The 20,651-nt window shown below is 45.0% G+C and overlaps 1 protein-coding gene across 1 annotated transcript in view; it reads right to left on the minus strand.

The window, feature by feature from the left end:
• The window catches only part of slc35f1 (solute carrier family 35 member F1), a 491,079-nt gene that overhangs the window by 74,080 nt on the left and 396,348 nt on the right, over nucleotides 1-20,651 (minus strand). Inside the window, exon 6 of the mRNA XM_070884460.1 lies at nucleotides 8,560-8,612. Coding sequence (XP_070740561.1) covers nucleotides 8,560-8,612 — 53 coding nt within the window. The remainder of the gene's footprint in view (nucleotides 1-8,559; nucleotides 8,613-20,651) is intronic.

Below are 20,651 nucleotides of genomic sequence, written 5' to 3' on the forward strand. Positions count from 1 at the left end.
AGTAAGACCTCCCTGCTCCGATACTCAAATCCCCTAGTTATGAAGGCCAACATGCCATTTGCCTTCTCCACCGCCTGCTATACCTGCATGCCAACTTTTAATGACTGATGTACCATGAAACCCAGGTCTCGTTGCACCTCCCCTTTTCCTAATCTGTCACCATTCAGATAATATTCCCTCTTGGTGTTTTTGCCACCAATGGATAAGCTCACATTTATCCACAGTATGCTGTATCTGCCATGCATTTGCCCACTCACGTAACCTGTCCAAGTCACCCTGCAGCCTCTTGGCATCCTCCTCGCAGCTCACACCGCCACCCAGCTAAGTGTCATCTGCAAACTTGGAGATATTACTCTCAATTCCTTCATCTAAATCATTGATGTATATTGTAAATATCTGGGGTCCCAGCACTGAGCCCTGCGGCACCCCACTAGTCACTGCCTGCCATTCTGAAAAGAACCCGTTTATCCCGACTCTCTGCTTCCTGTCTGGCAACCAGTTCTCTATCCATGTCAATACATTACCCTCAATACCATGTGCTTTAATTTTGCACACCAATCTCTCGTGTGGGGCCTTGTCAAAAGCCTTTTGAAAGTCCAAATACACCACATCCACTGGTTCTCCTCTGTCCACTCTACTAGTTACCTCCTCAAAAAATTCTAGAAGATTTGTCAAGCATGAATTCCCTTTCATAAATCCATGCTGACTTCGACCGATCCCGTCACTGCCTGCCAAATGCTCTGCTATTTCATCTTTAATAATTGAATCCAACATTTTCCCCACCACTGATGTCAGGCTAACCGGTCTATAATTCCCCGCTTTCTCTCTCCCTCCTTTCTTAAAAAGTGGTGTTACATTAGCTACCTTCCAGTCCATAGGAACTGATCCAGAGTCAATAGACTGCTGGAAAATGATCACCAATGCACCCACTATTTCTAGGGCCACTTCCTTAAGTATTCTGGGATGCAGGCTATCAAGCCGTGGGGATTTATCGGCCTTCAATCCCACCAATTTCCCGAACACAATTTCCTGACTAATAAGGATTTCCTTCAGTTCCTCCTTCTCATTAGACCCTCTGTTCCCTAGTATTTCCAGAAGGTTATTTGTGTCTTCCTTCGTGAAGACAGAAACAAAGTATTTGTTCAATTGGTCTGCCATTTCTTTGTTCTCCATTATAAATTCACCTGATTCTGACTGCAAGGGACCTACTTTTGTCTTCACTAACCTTTTCCTCCACATATCTAACAAAGCTTTTGCAGTCAGTTTTTATGTTCCCAGCAAGCTTCCTCTCACACTCTATTTTCCCCCTCCTAATTAAACCCTTTGCCCTCCTCTGCTGAATTCTAAATTTCTCCCAGTCCTCAGGTGTGCTGCTTTTTCTGGCCAATTTATATGCCTCTTCCTTGGATTTAACACTATCCTTAATTTCCCTTGTTAGCCACGGTTGAGCCATCTTCCCCGTTTTATTTTTACTCCAGACCGGGATGTACAATTGTTGAAGTTCATCCATGTGATCTTTAAATGTCTGCCATTGTCTTTCCACCGTCAACCCTTTAAGTATCATTCGCCAGTCTGTTCTAGCCAATTCACATCTCACACCATCAAAGTTACCTTTCCCTAAGTTCAGGACCCTAGTCTCTGAATTAATTGTGTCACTCTCCATCTTAATAAAGAATTCTACCATATTATGGTCACTCTTCCACAAGGGGCCTTGCACAACAAGATTGCTAATTAGTCCTTTCTCATTACACATCACCCAGTCTAGGATGGCCAGCCCTCTAGTTGGTTCCTCGACATGTTGGTCTAGAAAACCATCCCTAATACACTCCAGGAAATCCTCCTCCACCGTATTGCTACCAGTTTGCTTAGCCCAATCTATAATGTAGATTAAAGTCGCCCATGATAACTGCTGTACCCTTATTGCATGCATCCCTAATTTCTTGTTTGATGCTGTCCCCAACCTCACTACTATGTTTGGTACACAACTCCCAATCGCGTTTTCTGCCCTTTGGTATTCCACAGCTCTACCCATACAGATTTCACATCATCCAAGCTAATGTCCTTCCTTACTATTGCATTAATTTCCTTTTTTACCAGCAATGTGTAATGTCTGTAAGCTTGTAATGTTTGTAGCTCCACACAGTGGATGTGGACATATTGTGTACTGCAAGTGCAGAGTTAATAATAAACAGAACCGGCAGATTGCCGGAGACTTCCGAGAGAGCTGCCTGCCATGTTAGGAAGCTGTATGTGCTGTGCTCTGTGAATATATCACACACCACTACCCCACCTCCTTTTACTTTCTGTTTATCCTTCCTAAATGTTGAATACCCCTGGATGTTGAGTTCCCAGTCTTGGTCACTCTGGAGCCATGTCTCCATAATGCCAATTATATCATATTCATTTTTAGCTGTCGGCGCAGTTAATTCGTCCATCTTATTATAAATACTCCTCGCATTGAGGCACAGAGTCTTCATGCTTGTATTTTTCACACACTTTGCCCCTTTAGAATTTTGCTGTAATGTGGCCCTTTTTGATTTTTGCCTTGGGTTTCTCTGCCCTCCACTTTTACTTTTCTTCTTTCTATCTTTTGTTTCTACCCCCATTCTACTTCCCTTTGTCACCCTGTATAGGTTCCCATTGTTGAACCAGGAGTATATATCTGCATCTAATTATTTTATATCTGTGCTGGGAGTGCGTGATGCTTGACACAGTGCCTGAAATTCCCTGCATTAACAACCTTTGCTTTGTGCTGTTTTTGTTTAGCCAATCCTGACTTATAATGGTTTCCTAGATACTGACGTCCCGTGGTTTTGTGTGTGCAAGGAGTGATGCTGGGAATTAGAAGTGCTCAGACTGTAATTAAAACGGAAAATGCTGAAAATACCTGGCAAATTGATCAGGATCTGAACTAGAAAAAAACATTAACATTTATGGGTAGGACCTTTCATGCAAATTCACTTGAAAGGCCATCCTATTTTCTCTTTCAGCTACTGCCTGACCTGCAGTTAATTTCTAACATTTTCAGTTTTAGTTCCAGTAATTAATTTTTCTAAGTATCTCTGCCCAAATCGTCAGCTGGCAGCATGGTTTATGGACTGCTTCACATGATATAAGCTAAGTAGGATAGGTGAGGGTATATTTTCATCTTCAGCACTCAGGAAGAGCACTATCGAGAATCTGGGAACATGTGCCCATGGTTGTCCTTCTATTTGGGACATAGGGGAAGAAATTTGTTTAGGCCCGATTTTGGGTCTGAAATGGTCAAAAGCTGGAGGCTTGAGGTTTGTCTGAAATCTGGCCTTTGGCGTTAGCTGAATAATTCCAGCAAGCTACAAGCACCTGTCGGGGCCCATGAGGCAGCTCAACAGTTTCCACTGGTCCGATTTGAGCGGCTGTGATGCCAACACCTGCCCTCAGGGAAGTCCACATGGAGAAAGGCAAACAGCAGAGGATGAGTGTGGGGTGGTAGCGACCAGCAGCAGTGCTACTGAGCCAGGAGGAGCACTAACTGGATCCACATTAAAGTAAGCTAAAAAGAAAAAAAACTACCTTTCTGGTGGCGATGTTAGCCCACTGGCCAGTTCCTTTCTGTTTAGCCTTTTTATAAGGACTACTAATCAGGCCGCAGATGGAACCAGAAAAACTGAGCGGAGCATGCCCTGCACACGTTCTGCTAAGTTTCTGACCAATTTTGGAGAGGCATCCTTAAACAGGTACAAGGCCCCAGTTTAGCATATTCCTGGTCCTAATGCCTTTTGAAGGTCACAGCCATGTATGCCTGCATATCGCCTGAGCCAATATGGCATTGGACACATTTCAGGTGCCCTTGGGGTGCGGGACATAGCTCCGTGAAAGCGGACTTTTTTACCTCGAGAAATGGAGAAATCAAGATACAATTTCAGCCCCATAGCTCTTACTGGGAAAAAGAAAATTTACCTCAGGATATGTGGAGATTTTATAAACAGAATTTGTTCTCCCACTTTTGTAATTTCTTGTATACTCTTCTCACATTCCGCTTCCAAGAGAGGTTGGCAGGCAATCTGGTCCCAAATATCTGCCGGTTCAGCTCTTGATCTGTTGACTTGGATGTGCAAGAGACCTACCTGCAGTGTCTTGCCTTCTGCATTTCTCACCCTTCCCTATAAAGAACTGCTTGGCTTATGGTTGGCATCTCCTCCTGACAACATGGCTGAGATTGGAAATGTGTTTTGTGAGCAATTGTGGGCATTATCTTGCATTCTGCCATCTGTGGCACAGAGTATTAATGCTCTAGTGCACTGCATCACTGCAATGCCTTGGTTTCATCCATCAGCTCATAAGTATCAGAATACAGCATTATTTTGTCAGCAGTCAGGGAAGGTGAAGTAGTTCATATGTTATTGCACTAAATGATAAATTTGGTTACACACTGAAGTGTAATAACATCAATTTGACTGGCAGAAGTTATCAAAACACCTGTTATATAAAGATGGTCAGTGAGTATTAGTTATCATTTCACCTTGAAGATGTGGCAATCTGACAGAATCCACTGCACTGCCAAGCCCCAGGCATGATCTTATCTTACGAATATTATTCAAGGGCATTGATAACACACCAGTTATGTGTTATTTTCGTATGAAATAGGGAACGTCTATGCTGACTTTTACATTTTATAAAATTACTCTGCATAATCAATCACTAACATGAATTTGCACAACCAAAGCTAACATGCCAAAAACTTCAATTAGTGTTTGATTATTAAAAGTACATGCAAGATTTTTTTTGGTTTAGATTTGAGATAGGAAATAAACTCTAAATTAATAATAGTCAAAACATCGCTTTTAAAAGGGATAGTGGATTGTGAGGTGTCAACATCTTTTAGCGATGTTAACAATTTGAAGGCCACATCTTGTCAAACAGTGAACAGTCACACTACAGTGAATTAACTCAGCTCTGTACTGATTTAAGGAGCGCAAAATAAAAGGGTGCTTTTCATGTTATATGTTTACAGTTAGATCTTCATAGAGTCATAACTTCATGACTAGCGTTCAGGACAATTTAAGTGCAGAAAAATTTCAGAAAGATTTATATGAAGGAGCAAAGACTGAACATTGAACAGGAGGAGATAAAGGGAAAATGGAAAAGGTATCAAAAGCATGACCAATCAGAAGAGATTTGAGGGCACTTTTGAAGGCAGGCTTGGAGGGAGGAAGTTCCAGATAGTTTGGGTATTGTGATTGAAAGAGCAGCCACAAATAGTGGAATGGGGAGCAAAGAGTAAATTTAAATGGGACAAGTGGAGGGTGTATGTGGGGACATATGGAGGAGATCACTTAGATAGGATGGGAGAGCTATGCAGGGATTTAAAAGTAAGAATCTTGAAGTCAATTTGCTGTGGGATGGAAAGCCAATCATGCTTAAAACACATAGGGTAATGAGAATTTTGCAAGGTGTATTAGAACAAGTTATACTACAGCTTTACTGCCATATCAGATTGCTATTGTCACTTATATAGCACTGATATGTCGCTTAGAACCTGCCCTGCACCGTGAAGTCCCACATGTGTGAACAGAAGGAAGAATATAAAGTATTTGAATCATGATAGTGTAGCATCTAGCAAATGGAGCCTGCCCAAAAAGGATTCGACAGATAGATTATAAAGTGCTGGAAAATAACATATTCTCCATTGGTATTCCAAATTGACTCCCATTTATTTTGTATCTGCATTGGCTCCTGGTCCGACAACATCTCAATTAAAAAAATCTCATCCTTGTTTTCAAATCTCTCCAATACCTCGCCCTTCCAAATCTGCAATCTCCCCCAGCCCTACAACCCTCCGAGATCTCTGCACTCCTCTAATTGCATTAGGATGGAGAATGAAACAGTTAATTCAGAGACCATGGTCCAGAACTTAAAGAAGGGTAACTTTGAAGGTATGAGGCGTGAATTGGCTAGGATAGATTGGCGAATGATACTTAAGAGGTTGACTGTGGATGGGCAATGGCAGACATTTAGAGACCGCATGGATGAATTACAACAATTGTACATTCCTGTCTGGCATAAAAATAAAAAAGGGAAGGTGGCTCAACCGTGGCTATCAAGGGAAATCAGGGATAGTATTAAAGCCAAGGAAGTGGCATACAAATTGGTCAGAAATAGCAGCGAACCCGGGGACTGGGAGAAATTTAGAACTCAGCAGAGGAGGACAAAGGGTTTGATTAGGACAGGGAAAATGGAGTACGAGAAGAAGCTTGCAGGGAACATTAAGGCGGATTGCAAAAGTTTCTATAGGTATGTAAAGAGAAAAAGGTTAGTAAAGACAAACGTAGGTCCCCTGCAGTCAGAATCAGGGGAAGTCATAACGGGGAACAAAGAAATGGCAGACCAATTGAACAAGTACTTTGGTTCGGTATTCACTAAGGAGGACACAAACAACCTTCCAGATATAAAAGGGGTCAGAGGGTCTAGTAAGGAGGAGGAACTGAGGGAAATCTTTATTAATCGGGAAATTGTGTTGGGGAAATTGATGGGATTGAAGGCCGATAAATCCCCAGGGCCTGATGGACTGCATCCCAGAGTACTTAAAGAGGTGGCCTTGGAAATAGCAGATGCATTGACAGTCATTTTCGAACATTCCATTGACTCTGGATCAGTTCCGATCGAGTGGAGGGTAGCCAATGTAACCCCACTTTTTAAAAAAGGAGGGAGAGAGAAAACAGGGAATTATAGACCGGTCAGCCTGACCTCAGTAGTGGGTAAAATGATGGAATCAATTATTAAGGATGGCATAGCAGCGCATTTGGAAAATGGTGACATGATAGGTCCAAATCAGCATGGATTTGTGAAAGGGAAATCATGCTTGACAAATCTTCTGGAATTTTTTGAGGATGTTTCCAGTAAAGTGGACAAAGGAGAACCAGTTGATGTGGTATATTTGGACTTTCAGAAGGCTTTCGACAAGGTCCCACACAAGAGATTAATGTGCAAAGTTAAAGCACATGGGATTGGGGGTAGTGTGCTGACGTGGATTGAGAACTGGTTGTCAGACAGGAAGCAAAGAGTAGGAGTAAATGGGTACTTTTCAGAATGGCAGGCAGTGACTAGTGGGGTACCGCAAGGTGGGCCCCAGCTGTTTACATTGTACATTAATGATTTAGACGAGGGGATTAAATGTAGTATCTCCAAATTTGCGGATGACATTAAGTTGGGTGGCAGTGTGAGCTGCGAGGAGGATGCTATGAGGCTGCAGATAGGTTAGGTGAGTGGGCAAATGCATGGCAGATGAAGTATAATGTGGATAAATGTGAGGTTATCCACTTTGGTGGTAAAAACAGAGAGACAGACTATTATCTGAATGGTGACAGATTAGGAAAAGGGGAGGTGCAACGAGACCTGGGTGTCATGGTACATCAGTCATTGAAGGTTGGCATGCAGGTACAGCAGGCGGTTAAGAAAGAAAATGGCATGTTGGCCTTCATAGCGAGGGGATTTGAGTACAGGGGCAGGGAGGTGTTGCTACAGTTGTACAGGGCCTTGGTGAGGCCACACCTGGAGTATTGTGTACAGTTTTGGTCTCCTAACTTGAGGAAGGACATTCTTGCTATTGAGGGAGTGCAGCAAAGATTTACCAGACTGATTCCCGGGATGGTGGGACTGACCTATCAAGAAAGACTGGATCAACTGTGTTTGTATTCACTGGAGTTCAGAAGAATGAGAGGGGACCTCATGGAAACGTTTAAAATTCTGACGGGTTTAGACAGGTTAGATGCAGGAAGAATGTTCCCAATGTTGGGGAAGTCCAGAACCAGGGGTCACAGTCTAAGGATAAGGGGTAAGCCATTTAGGACCGAGATGAGAAGAAACTTCTTCACCCAGAGAGTGGTGAACCAGTGAAATTCTCTACCACAGAAATTTGTTGAGGCCAGTTCATTAGATATATTCAAAATGGAGTTAGATATGGCCCTTACTGCTAAAGGGATCAAGGGGTATGGAGAGAAAGCAGGAAAGGTGTACTGAAGTTGAATGATCAGCCATGATCTTATTGAATGGTGGTGCAGGCTCGAAGGGCCGAATGGCCTACTCCTGCACCTATTTTCTGCATTTCTATGTTTCTAACTGCCTCGGCTCTTGAATTTCCTCCCTAAACCTCCCCACCTCTCTACCTCTCTTTCTTTCTTTAAGATGCTCCTTACAAGCTTTTGGTCACCTGTACTAATATCTCCTTCTGTGGCTATACGTCAAATTTTGTTTGAGAACGCTCCTGTAAAGCGCCTTAGGTCAGTTTACTAGGTTAAAAGCCCTATATAATGCAAGTTGTTGTTGTGTTATCACACTATCTGAAGCCCAGATGTTCTGCACTCCTATATATCATGTCCACAAAGTAAATAGGCACATTAATTATTGGTTTGCGAGGAACAGAAGGGGAAAGCAGAAGGACAAGTGGTACACTCCTAATCACATCCTTTGACCCATAAACGTTTTTGTTATTCAATCAATTGTTCTGGTTTGGAAGCCTGAACGTCAAAAACAAATGAATTACTGCACCTGAATAGTAGTATATGAAAAATAAAATCTCACCTATCTGCCAATCCCATGGTACCTTTAACAGTTCCTTATGTTCCATTATGGCCCTGTAATAAAAATAAAGTTAAAATTATTCATGTTTTTGCACTTCACTCAAAAGGAAAATTGCTGCATACCTCTCCCTGGAAAAGTAATTCAGAAGCATAAACATCCAACAAATGGGTCCAGAAGCAATAATTAGGTAATTATACATCAGGGTCACTCAACATCAGCACTTGTGATAATTAAGCAGCACTTGACATGTTATCCATCATTTAGCAAATGTAAGATTCCAGTGTCATCAGTGCATCATGTAGTAGAATTGCTTCAGAATTAATTAGGAGCCCTTCCTAGACCCACAGAACTCATTTTACAGCCACTTTTCATAAGTAACTTTGTTTTATTGTATATTGTGTAAGGTATATTGTGTAATTCACTGCAAATGATTTTCTGATAAATGTACCATAATTATATCTCTATAGGGAATGGGTTGACATCATTAAAGACTGCAATGGAGCTTCTGAAATGACAAGAAACTAGAAGCGTTTACAAAAAAGTTGGATATGTCGAGGAGGGGCGGGGGGGGTGAATTCACTTAAAATAAATGAAATCCCTGGAAGTAAATTGAAAGCTGTAATCTAATCCTAAGGTTCATCTGGCGTTCACAGACTTTTTCAGTTGTATTCTAATGTCATTTGACTCTTGATTAGGTTGCAGTATTTATTCTTCTTTACATAGCTCATCTCTGGGATTTCAAGTTTATCTGAAAATAGTTAATCCAGCTCAAGGAAACTGTACAATAAGCATTACATCTGACATAAAAAATCATTTACATATTTACAGCGACTGTTTGATGTTGAGCACAATTGTCAGAATTATTTGAATAAAATATTGCAGAATACGTTCTTTTGCGGAAAGTCTAGCCTCAGTTAAGAAATGACCAATTCAGTTAATCAGAAAATTATTTATTTAATCATTTAGGAGACTATTTTCAAGTGTCAACAATTTATGCCAATTTGTATTTTCTCAAATAGATTTAATACAATATTAAGATGCTTTCTGACCGTGAAAAGCATCAATGGAGCCAATAATTATGAGACAGATCCAAACAGCCCAAGTATGGCTACATTTTCTGGCATTATTAAAACATTACGGCACCTTCACCATAATTCACATTGGAGCAGCGTGACGGTATCAGCAGAACCACCATTTTCTTTTATATAAGGAGGTTACACCATTTCTCCAGAGGTTCTGCCTGTAATGTCTCTGCACTTTGTTACAAACTCACACGAGGCATGGATATATCAGACACGGTCACTCTGTGACCTTCACTTTATTTCTAGGACTGAAGAGTACAGATCCTGGGTGGGACCTCCCCTTTTATATCTGGAAGCCCAGGTGAGGAGCTCACTCCCTGTGGTCAGGGTGTGCATTACAAGGGTACAGGTACAGTATGCATGAGTTACAGTTACATGCTTATAGTCATTGCAAGATGGTGAAATACATGACATCACCTCCCCCCTTAGGTCTTTTAGTTTCAGAGGTTAAGTCTATCGGGTGGTCGGCGCTCTCTCGTGGAGCGCCGCAGTTGTGACTCTGGTGGCTGAGTCTCAGCACGCATCTCTGTCACTTGAGGTGATTCCGGCCTGTCCGGGCTGGCCGTAGGGACTTTGTATGCTGAGGGCTGTCTTTGTTGCTCGTGCACTGGCAGTGGTGTGGGTGCTGCCTCATCATGCTCTTCTTCCAGTTCTTCCGTGTCTGCACTGAACCTTATCTTTACTTGGTCCAAATGTTTGCGGCATATCTGCCCATTGTTTAGTCTGACCACCATGATCCTGATTCCTTCTTTGCCAATTACGGTGCCCTCAAGCCATTTGGGTCCCAAAGCATGGTTAAGAACAAATACCGGGTCATCTATTTCTATACACCTCCCCCTTTGAGCCTCGATCATGGAGCTCGGTTTGGGACTGACGCTTGCCCTCAACAATGTCTGCCAGGGCTGGGTGAATGAGGGACAGCCGCATCTTGAGCGTGCGTTTCATGAGGGGTTCCGATGGCGGGACTCCCGTGAGCGAGTGCGGTCGGGGCCTGTAGGCCAGCAGGAGGTGCGGGGGGGAGCGGAGGTCGGTTCACCGGCGGGGGGGTGGGGGGAGGGGAGCGGAGGTCGGTTCACCGGGAATGGGGGGAGCGGAGGTCGGGTCGGGTTGGGGGGGGGGAGCGGAGGTCGGGTTGGGTTGGGGGAGTGAGAGCGGAAGTCGTGTCACCGGGGGGGGGGGGGGGGCAGGGGGAGTGGAGGTCAGTTCACCATGGGGGGGGGGGGGGCGGGGGGGAGGGGAGCAGAGATCGGTTCGCCGGGGCGGGGGAGCGGAGGTTGGGTCGCCGGGAGGGGTGGGAGGCGTCGGAGGTCAGGTCGCCGGGGGAGGGGGCGGAGGTCGGGTCCGGTCCGGGGAGCGGGAGTCAAGTCGGGTCGGGTGGGAGATGAGCCTTATGCACGCAGCCCCAGTGAGGCCATTCGGCCAGGGCTAGGGGCTGCGTGCTTCCGGCCTTCCCACAGTTTTGGGCGCCTGGAGCTACTGCACATGCGTGCCCACTGTAGCGCGCATATGCAGAGGTCCCGGCACTGTTTTCAGCGCAGGGACCTGGCTCCGCTGAACACAGCTCATGCTGCGCCGCGCCCAGCTCCAGAAGACCTGCAGGGAGCCGGAGAATAGGTGAGTTTTTTTTAGGCGCACTTTGTGGCGCGAAAAACGGGCGTCCAGGTCCGGGCTGCGCCGATTTAGGAGCCCATTATGGGGTGAGTTCAGCTGTGTGTGTACACATAAATCTCAAAATTTTAATCTTTCTGCAAAGTTTAACCATGAACTAATATAATTTCCTTTGTTTTAAAAAAAATTGCATTGTAACCCCAATGATGGAATATTTCTGTTGTTCACTAAATTCCTTTGCTCATAAATGTATGCAAAAAGAATACATTTACAATTTCAGTACAAATACAAAGAGGAAACATTTCCCCAATGTCAAAATATGTGGTAATTTAATTTAAGCTTGATTTATTGCAAATAGTTAGACTTTGTGCATTTTTTCTTTTAATAGATATTTCTAGGGACTGGCTATCAAACTCTGAGCAGAAGTGTCAAGCAGGCAATTTTCTATAGACTGGCACTAAGGAAAAGCTACGTACCAGTCCAAGAAACACACCAGGAGACCACTGGCTCCACAATCCTATGAACTGGCACTCTGAACAGTAACATCCAAAAGCTGCATGAAAGAAACCAAAATGCTTCACATCACTAATCTGATCAGGTTGATTAGACAGTTAGGGGCCGAAATTGCCCCTCTCCTTAAGGCCTGTTGCCACTGCAAATCGGCCGCCACGCTGCGGAGTGCAGTGGCCGCCGACTTTTCGTGGAATGGCCGCTGATAGCCCAATTGCCCTCCCGAGTTTTCCCGGTAGTGCCCCGATCTCGCCCCCCGCCATCGCTCTGCTGCTGCCGATCCATGGCAAACACTTCATCACCTTGTGCACCGCCGACCTACTCGCCCCCCACCTTCCCCCCCGACGGTGACATTCCCCTCTGAAAATCTTCGACTCGCCCGGTGGTGCCAAAACCTGTTTTTCCCTGGTGGTCCAGTGAGCCTGTGGCCTTCTTCAACGGTGGTGCAGCTTTCCTTAAAGGGGAGGGTGCACTGCCGCTGCCGCCATGTTTGTTTTGTCAGCCGACTGCCATGTCGGCCCGACAATTATGCCCCCAGGTTTGGCCAGGCCACCAATAGGCAGCCTGGCATCCCCTCTTGGGTACCAGGCCACTGGCTTGGCCGCCGATTTGCTGGCTTGGAGTACAATGTGGGAAAATGTAAGGTTATCCACTTTGGCAAAAAAAATAGAAAAACAAATTATAATTTAAATGGAGAAAAATTGCAAAGTGCTGCAGTACAGAGGGATCTGGGGGTCCTTGTACATGAAACACAAAAAGTTAGGATGCAGGTACAGCAAATAATCACAAAGACAAATGGAATGTTGGCCTTTATTGCAAGGGGAATAGAGTACAAAAGCAGAGAAGTCCTGCTACAACTGTACAGGGTATTGGTGAGGCCACACCTGGAGTACTGCGTACAGTTTTGGTCTCCGTATTTAAGGAAGGATATACTTGCATTGGAGACTGTTCAGAGAAGGTTCACTAGGTTGATTCTGGAGATGAGGGGATTGACTTATGAAGATATTTTGAGTAGGTTGGGCCTATACTCATTGGAGTTCAGAAGAATGAGAGGTGATCTTATCGAAACCTATAAAATAATGAGAGGGGTCGAAAAGGTGGATATAGAGAGGATTTTTCCGCTCATGGGGGAACTAAAACTAGGGGACATAGTCTCAGAATAAGGGGCCGACCATTTAAAACTGAGATAGGGAGGAATTTCTTCTCTCAGAGGATTGTAAATCTGTGGAATTCTCTGCCCCAGGGATCTGTGGAGGCTGGGTCATTGAATATATTTAAGGCGGAGAAAGACAGGTTTATGAGCAATAAGGGAGTAAAGGGTTATGGGGAGCGGGCAGGGAAGTGGAGCTGAGTCCATGATCAGATTAGTCTTGATCTTATTAAATGGCGGAGCAGGCTCGAGGGGCCAAATGGTCTACTCCTGCTCCTATTTCTTATGTTCTTATGATGTCCTCCTGTCATTTACGCCTCATAATACACCTGCCAATATTTCGACCGAGGTATCATACACCTGATGTCACTTATAGCGTAAAATGCCAGAAGTGGTGGAGGCAAACAGGAAATGATGGCGAAGCTCCTTAAGAATTTTCTACTATATTATATTGAGTGGAAAATTCTTCCCCTTTTCTTTTCCTGGATTTGATAGCCAGCGTATGAAATTTTGGGCAAGTTGAAAATGTTTTCCAAGGGTTATATCTTATTTGTTGCTATGGCTCTTCTGCGTTCCACAAGGAAAGTTTAGGCTTTCCTTGCCCAGATCCTCTCCCCCATTCACTAAGGCGAAAACCTCACGAGAAAGCCCCAGAACTTGATCCTGCCCCTTGTGTCGGTGGGAGGCCTTCCGACATCTGATTTTCTGACCACCGTTGGCCGTTGACCATTGGGTTTTAAATGAGGCCCAGCCATCAGAATCGACCGGGCCTCGTACTACTACGTGTGAGTGACAAATTAACTCGCCAGCATGGATTCATGCGGGAAAGATGCTGGCAGATAAAATACAGGCCCCTGACCTATTTATGTGATCAGTATACCCAGCCACTTGAGTATAGACTTCAATATGAATCTGGTTAGGTTAATATGGCATAAGTCATAGGCCGGAATTTTAATCGGGGGATTTGGGAGCGAGGGGCTAGGAAGTGGTTGGGAAACCTGGCAGAACGGGTTTCCCGCAGGCCCTGGCGAATTTAACAGCAGGGTCTGATTTGCATTTCAAACCTCTGTTTTCCACCCACAGCCAGCCAGATGGAGAGGTTGGCTGGCTGTGGGAGGGTAGGCCTGTGGCACTGGGCCGCAGAAAACAGGGAGGGAAGGGGTCGAGTGGGGGCTGGGGGTTGTCCGCCGCCGGACTTGAGCATCGGGTAGGAGGGAGAGAATATCGGGGGCTGGAGGAGGATCGGGGAAGGGAGAGAAAATCGTGGCTGAAGGAGTATCGGGTGGGGGGAGGCAGAAGAGAACATCGGGGGCTGGCATTGAGGTAGGGAGGGTGAGAGGATTGGGGCCAACCTAAAAATCATCGGTTGGTGGGGGTAATCCGGGAATGTAATCACGTGGGGGTATCGGAGGCCTAGGGGGAGCAATCGGAGGCCCGGAGGGAGCCAGTTGGCTGCCCGCCCTCCATCCCGCTTTCATTAAAACTGGAAGTGGGTGAGTTGGAGACGGCTTGTGGTCGGGATTCAGTTTTTTCAACATTTTAACCTCCCACTCGGCCCCAAATCACCTGTTTTTTGGGGTTAAAATCTCCGCCATAATTTTTTGTTGGTCTTTCTTATTGATTTAGTACTTTAGCTTAAACCTAGGCAAAACTAATCTGTTTTTCTTATCAGCTAACCTTGAAGCACCAGTCACAGCAAGACACAACATAATCAGTAGCAGCATATAATGTACTATAAACAGCTTCCAATGTAACTTCCCTGCCCACAAGTGCATACAGACAGACGCACCTCCAAGGGGACAGTGGGTCTAGTGAGAAGGAGGAAATGAAGGATATCCTTATTAGGCGGGAAATTGTGTTCGGAAAATTTATGGGATTGAAGGCCAATAAATCCCCGGTGCCTGATAGTCTGCATCCCAGAGTACTTAAGGAAGTTGCCCTAGAAATAATGGATGTATTGGTGATCATTTCCCAACATCTATCGACTCTGGATCAGTTCCTATGGACTGGAGGGTAGCTAATGTAACACCACTTTTTAAAAAAGGAGGGAGAGAGAAAATGGGTAATTATAGACCGGTTAGCCTGAAATCAGTCGTGGGAAAAATGTTGGAATTAATCATTAAGGATGAAATAGCAGCGCATTTAGAAAGCAGTGACAGGATCGGTCCAAGTCAGCATGGATTTATGAAAGGGTAATCATGCTTGACGAATCTTCTGGAATTTTTTGAGGATGTAACTAGTAGAGTGGACAAGGGAGAACCAGTGGATGTGGTGTATCTGGACTTTCAAAAGGCTTTTGACAAGGTCCCACACAAGAGATTGGTGTGCAAAATCAAAGCACAAGGTATTGGGGGTAATGTACAGACGTGGATAGAGAACTGGTTGGCAGACAGGAAGCAGAGAGTCGGGATAAACGGGTCCTTTTCAGAATGGCAGGCAGTGACTAATAGAGTGCTCAGTGCTGGGACCCCAGCTCTTTACAATATACATTAACGATTTAGATGAAGGAATTGAGTGTAATATCTCCAAGTTTTCAGATGACACTAAACTGGGTGGCGGTGTGAGCTGTGAGGAGGACGCTAAGAGGCTGCAGGGTGACTTAGACAGTTTAGGTGAGTGGGCAAATGCATGGCAGATGCAGTATAATGTGGATAAATGTGAGGTTTCCATTTTGGGGGCACAAACATGAAGGCAGAATATTATCTGAATGGTGACAGATTAGAAAAAGGGGAGGTGCAATGAGACCTGGGTGTCATGGTACATCAGTCATTGAGTTGGCATGCAGGTACAGCAGGCGGTGAAGAAGGCAAATGGTATGTTGGCCTTCATAGCTAGGGAATTTGAGTATAGGAGCAGGGAGGTCTTACTGCAGTTGTACAAGGCCTTGGTGAGGCCACACCTGGAATATGTGTTCAGTTTTGGTCTCCTAATCTGAGAAAGGACGTTCTTGTTATTGAGGGACTCCAGCGAAGGGTTACCAGACTGATTCCAGGGATGGCTGGACTGACATATGAGGAGAGACTGGATCAACTGGGTCTGTATTCACTGGAGTTTAGAAGGATGAGAGGGGATCTCATAGAAACATATAAGATTCTGACGGGACTGGACAGGTTAGATGCGGGAAGAATGTTCCCGATGTTGGGGAAGTCCAGAACCAGGGTACACAGTCTTAGGATAAGGGGTAGGCCATTTAGGACTGAGATGAGGAGAAACTTCTTCACTCAAAGAGTTGTTAACCTGTGGAATTCCCTGCCACAGAAAGTTGTTGATGCCAGTTCATTGGATATATTCAAGAGGGAGTTAGATATGGCCCTTACGGCTAAAGGGATCAAGGGGTATGGAGAGAAAGCAGGAAAGGGGTACTGAGGGAATGATCAGCCATGATCTTATTGAATGGCGGTGCAGACTCGAAGGGCCGGATGGCCTACTCCTGCACCTGTTTTCTATGTTTCTATGTTTCTATGCTGAAGTACACTACGTGGAACAGAAACTTAATAACTTTAAGCTTGGATTTTTAAAGATCAGCTTATAAAATATTTGATTATACACTTATTATTTACATTTAAATTGGCTCATCATATTCATAGGCTGCACTATTCTTCTGTGCAGTGGAATAAAACTTAATATAACTCCATTTTACATCATTTATTATTATAGTACTTCAATTCAAATCATATAATTCAATCACTGAAGCCTCGATTTCATCAAATGTCTTCCATGGAGTTGGGAACGAAGAAAAAAAAATGAAAAAACAAAACTTGTTGAACTCTAAGCATTAATCTTTTATCAATGGCCACAATCCTAACTATTATCTTGCTCAAGGTTCACTTGAAGAAAGGCTGCACCATAGATTAATGAAGCACTGGTTTGTGGCTGTAATGCCTCATTTGGTGAGATTCATCGATCAGTCATGCTACTGTAGGCAGTTGTCAACTGAAGGCCAAGGACTTTATCACAGGAACCTACGAGACCAATAGTTGTATTAAATAGCTTTACTTTAATAGAGATGTTTAATTTGCTGTATGACAGCTGGAATAAATCTGCCTCCTAATAGCACAATTCTTTTACGGGAGATCAAGAAAGGACGAAGCTGTATTAAATCCCAGCACATTCAACATTTCAGTCAGGCAGATTATGAATTGAAGGCCAGAGGCACTTATAACAATGAATCTGCCAGGGTCTGTAGGTGAATGGGGAAGAAGGGCTGTAAATGGCCTGTGGCTGAAGAGCTCCTCCCAGAGTTACAATGCGAATTCTGTACACTAAGGGGCACAACGGACATGATCTTCACCACGCGACAACTGCAAGAGAAATGCAGGGAACAGCACCAACCCCTGTACATGGCCTTCTTTGACCTCACAAAGGCCTATGACACTGTCAACTGTGAGGGACTACGGAGCATCCTCCTCCGTTTTGGCTGCCCCCAAAAGTGTGTCGCCATCCTCTGCCTGCTCCACGACGACATGCAAGCCGTGATCCTGACCAATGGATCCACCACATACCCAATCCACGACTGGACTGGGGTCAAGCAGGGCTGTGTCATCACGCCAATGCTCTTCTCAATCTTCCTCGCTGCAATGCTCCATCTCACGCTCAACAAGCTCCCCGCTGCAGTGGAACTAAACTATAAAACAATGGGAACATGTTCAACCTTCGTCGCCTCCAGGCTAGATCCACAGTCGTCCCATCCTCTGTCATCGAACTACAGTAACCGGACAATGTTTGCGTCTGCGCACACTCAGAGGCCGAACTCCAAGCCATCGTCAACAAATTCAGCAAAGCGTACGAAAGCATGGGCCTTACACTAAACATCCGTAAGGCAAAGGTCCTCCACCAACCTGACCCCGCCACAGAAGCACTTCCCTCCGGTCATCAAAATCCATGGCGCGGCCTTGGACAACGTGGACCACTTTCCATACCTCGGAAGCCTACTATCAGCAAGGGCAGACATCAACGAGGAGATCCAACGCCGCGTCCAGTGTGCCAGCGCAGCCTTCGGTCGCCTGAGGAAGAGAGTGTTTGGGCTAGCCAAACTGGAAGCAATACGGTGGAGGAGGATTTCCTGGAGTGCATAAGGGATGGTTTTCTAGACCAATATGTTGAGGAACCAACTAGGGGGGAGGCCATCTTAGACTGGGTGTTGTGTAATGAGAGAGGATTAATTAGCAATCTCATTGTGCGAGGCCCCTTGGGGAAGAGTGACCATAATATGGTGGAATTCTGCATTAGGATGGAGAATGAAACAGTAAATTCAGAGACCATGGTCCAGAACTTAAAGAAGGGTAACTTTGAAGGTATGAGGCGTGAATTGGCTAGGATAGATTGGCGAATGATACTTAGGGGGTTGACTGTGGATGGGCAATGGCAGACATTTAGAGACCGCATGGATGAATTACAACAATTGTACATTCCTGTCTGGCGTAAAAATAAAAAAGGGAAGGTGGCTCAACCGTGGCTATCTAGGGAAATCAGGGATAGTATTAAAGCCAAGGAAGTGGCATACAAATTGGCCAGAAATAGCAGCGAACCTGGGGACTGGGAGAAATTTAGAACTCAGCAGAGGAGGACAAAGGGTTTGATTAGGGCAGGGAAAATGGAGTACGAGAAGAAGCTTGCAGGGAACATTAAGGCGGATTGCAAAAGTTTCTATAGGTATGTAAAGAGAAAAAGGTTAGTAAAGACAAACGTAGGTCCCCTGCAGTCAGAATCAGGGGAAGTCATAACGGGGAACAAAGAAATGGCAGACCAATTGAACAAGTACTTTGGTTCGGTATTCACTAAGGAGGATACAAACAACATTCCGGATATAAAAGGGGTCAGAGGGTCTAGTGAGGAGGGGGAACTGAGGGAAATCTTTATTAGTCGGGAAATTGTGTTGGGGAAATTGATGGGATTGAAGGCCGATAAATCCCCAGGGCCTGATGGACTGCATCCCAGAGTACTTAAGGAGGTGGCCTTGGAAATAGCGGATGCATTGACAGTCATTTTCCAATATTCCATTGACTCTGGATCAGTTCCTATGGAGTGGCGGGTAGCCAATGTAACCCCACTTTTTAAAGAAGGAGGGAAGAGAGAAAACAGGGAATTATAGACCGGTCAGCCTGACCTCAGTAGTGGGTAAAATGATGGAATCAATTATTAAGGATGTCATAGCAGTGCATCTGGAAAATGGTGACATGATAGGTCCAAGTCAGCATGGATTTGTGAAAGGGAAATCATGCTTGACAAATCTCCTGGAATTTTTTGAGGATGTTTCCAGTAAAGTGGACAAAGGAGAACCAGTTGATGTGGTATATTTGGACTTTCAGAAGGCTTTCGACAAGGTCCCACACAAGAGATTAATGTGCAAAGTTAAAGCACATGGGATTGGGGGTAGTGTGCTGACGTGGATTGAGAACTGGTTGTCAGACAGGAAGCAAAGAGTAGGAGTAAATGGGTACTTTTCAGAATGGCAGGCAGTGACTAGTGGGGTGCCGCAAGGTTCTGTGCTGGGGCCCCAGCTGTTTACATTGTACATTAATGATTTAGACGAGGGGATTAAATGCAGTATCTCCAAATTTGCGGATGACACTAAGTTGGGTGGCAGTGTGAGCTGCGAGGAGGATGCTATGAGGCTGCAGAGTGACTTGGATAGGTTAGGTGAGTGGGCAAATGCATGGCAGATGAAGTATAATGTGGATAAATGTGAGGTTATCCACTTTGGTGGTAAAAACAGAGAGACAGACTATTATCTGAATGGTGACAGATTAGGAAAAGGGCAGGTGCAACGAGACCTGGGTGTCATGGTACATCAGTCATTGAAGGTTAGCATGCAGGTACAGCAGGCGGTTAAGAAAGCAAATGGCATGTTGGCCTTCATAGCGAGGGGATTTGAATACAGGGGCAGGGAGGTGTTGCTACAGTTGTACAGGGCCTTGCTGAGGCCACACCTGGAGTATTGTGTACAGTTTTGGTCTCCTAACTTGGGGAAGGACATTCTTGCTATTGAGGGAGTGCAGCGAAGATTCACCAGACTGATTCCCGGGATGGCGGGACTGACCTATCAAGAAAGACTGGATCAACTGGGCTTGTATTCACTGGAGTTCAGAAGAATGAGAGGGGACCTCATGGAAACGTTTAAAATTCTGATGGGTTTAGACAGGTTAGATGCAGGAAGAATGTTCCCAATGTTGGGGAAGTCCAGAACCAGGGGTCACAGTCTGAGGATAAGGGGTAAGCCATTTAGGACCGAGATGAGGAGAAACTTCTTCACCCAGAGAGTGGTGAACCTGTGGAATTCTCTACCACAGAAAGTAGTTGAGGCCAATTCACTAAATATATTCAAAAGGGAGTTAGATGAAGTCCTTACTACTCGGGGGATCAAGGGTTATGGCGAGAAAGCAGGAAGGGGGTACTGAAGTTTCATGTTCAGCCATGAACTCATTGAATGGCGGTGCAGGCTAGAAGGGCTGAATGGCTTGCTCCTGCACCTATTTTCTATGTTTCTATGTTTCTAAGACCAGGACCTCAAATCTGGCAGCAAGCTTATACCATATACAGTAGACACTTCAAAGCGCTGGAGAAATACCACCAATGATGCCTCCGCAAGATCCTGCAAATCCACTAGGAGGATAGTCGCACCAACGTCAATGTTCTCGATCAGGCCAACATCCCCAGCATCAAAGCACTGATCACACTTGACCAGCTCCGCTGGGCAGGCCACATCGTCCACATGCCCCACACAAGAGATTAATGTGCAAAGT

This window comes from Pristiophorus japonicus, chromosome 7 (assembly GCF_044704955.1).
Source record: "Pristiophorus japonicus isolate sPriJap1 chromosome 7, sPriJap1.hap1, whole genome shotgun sequence".
NCBI lineage: Eukaryota > Metazoa > Chordata > Chondrichthyes > Pristiophoridae > Pristiophorus > Pristiophorus japonicus.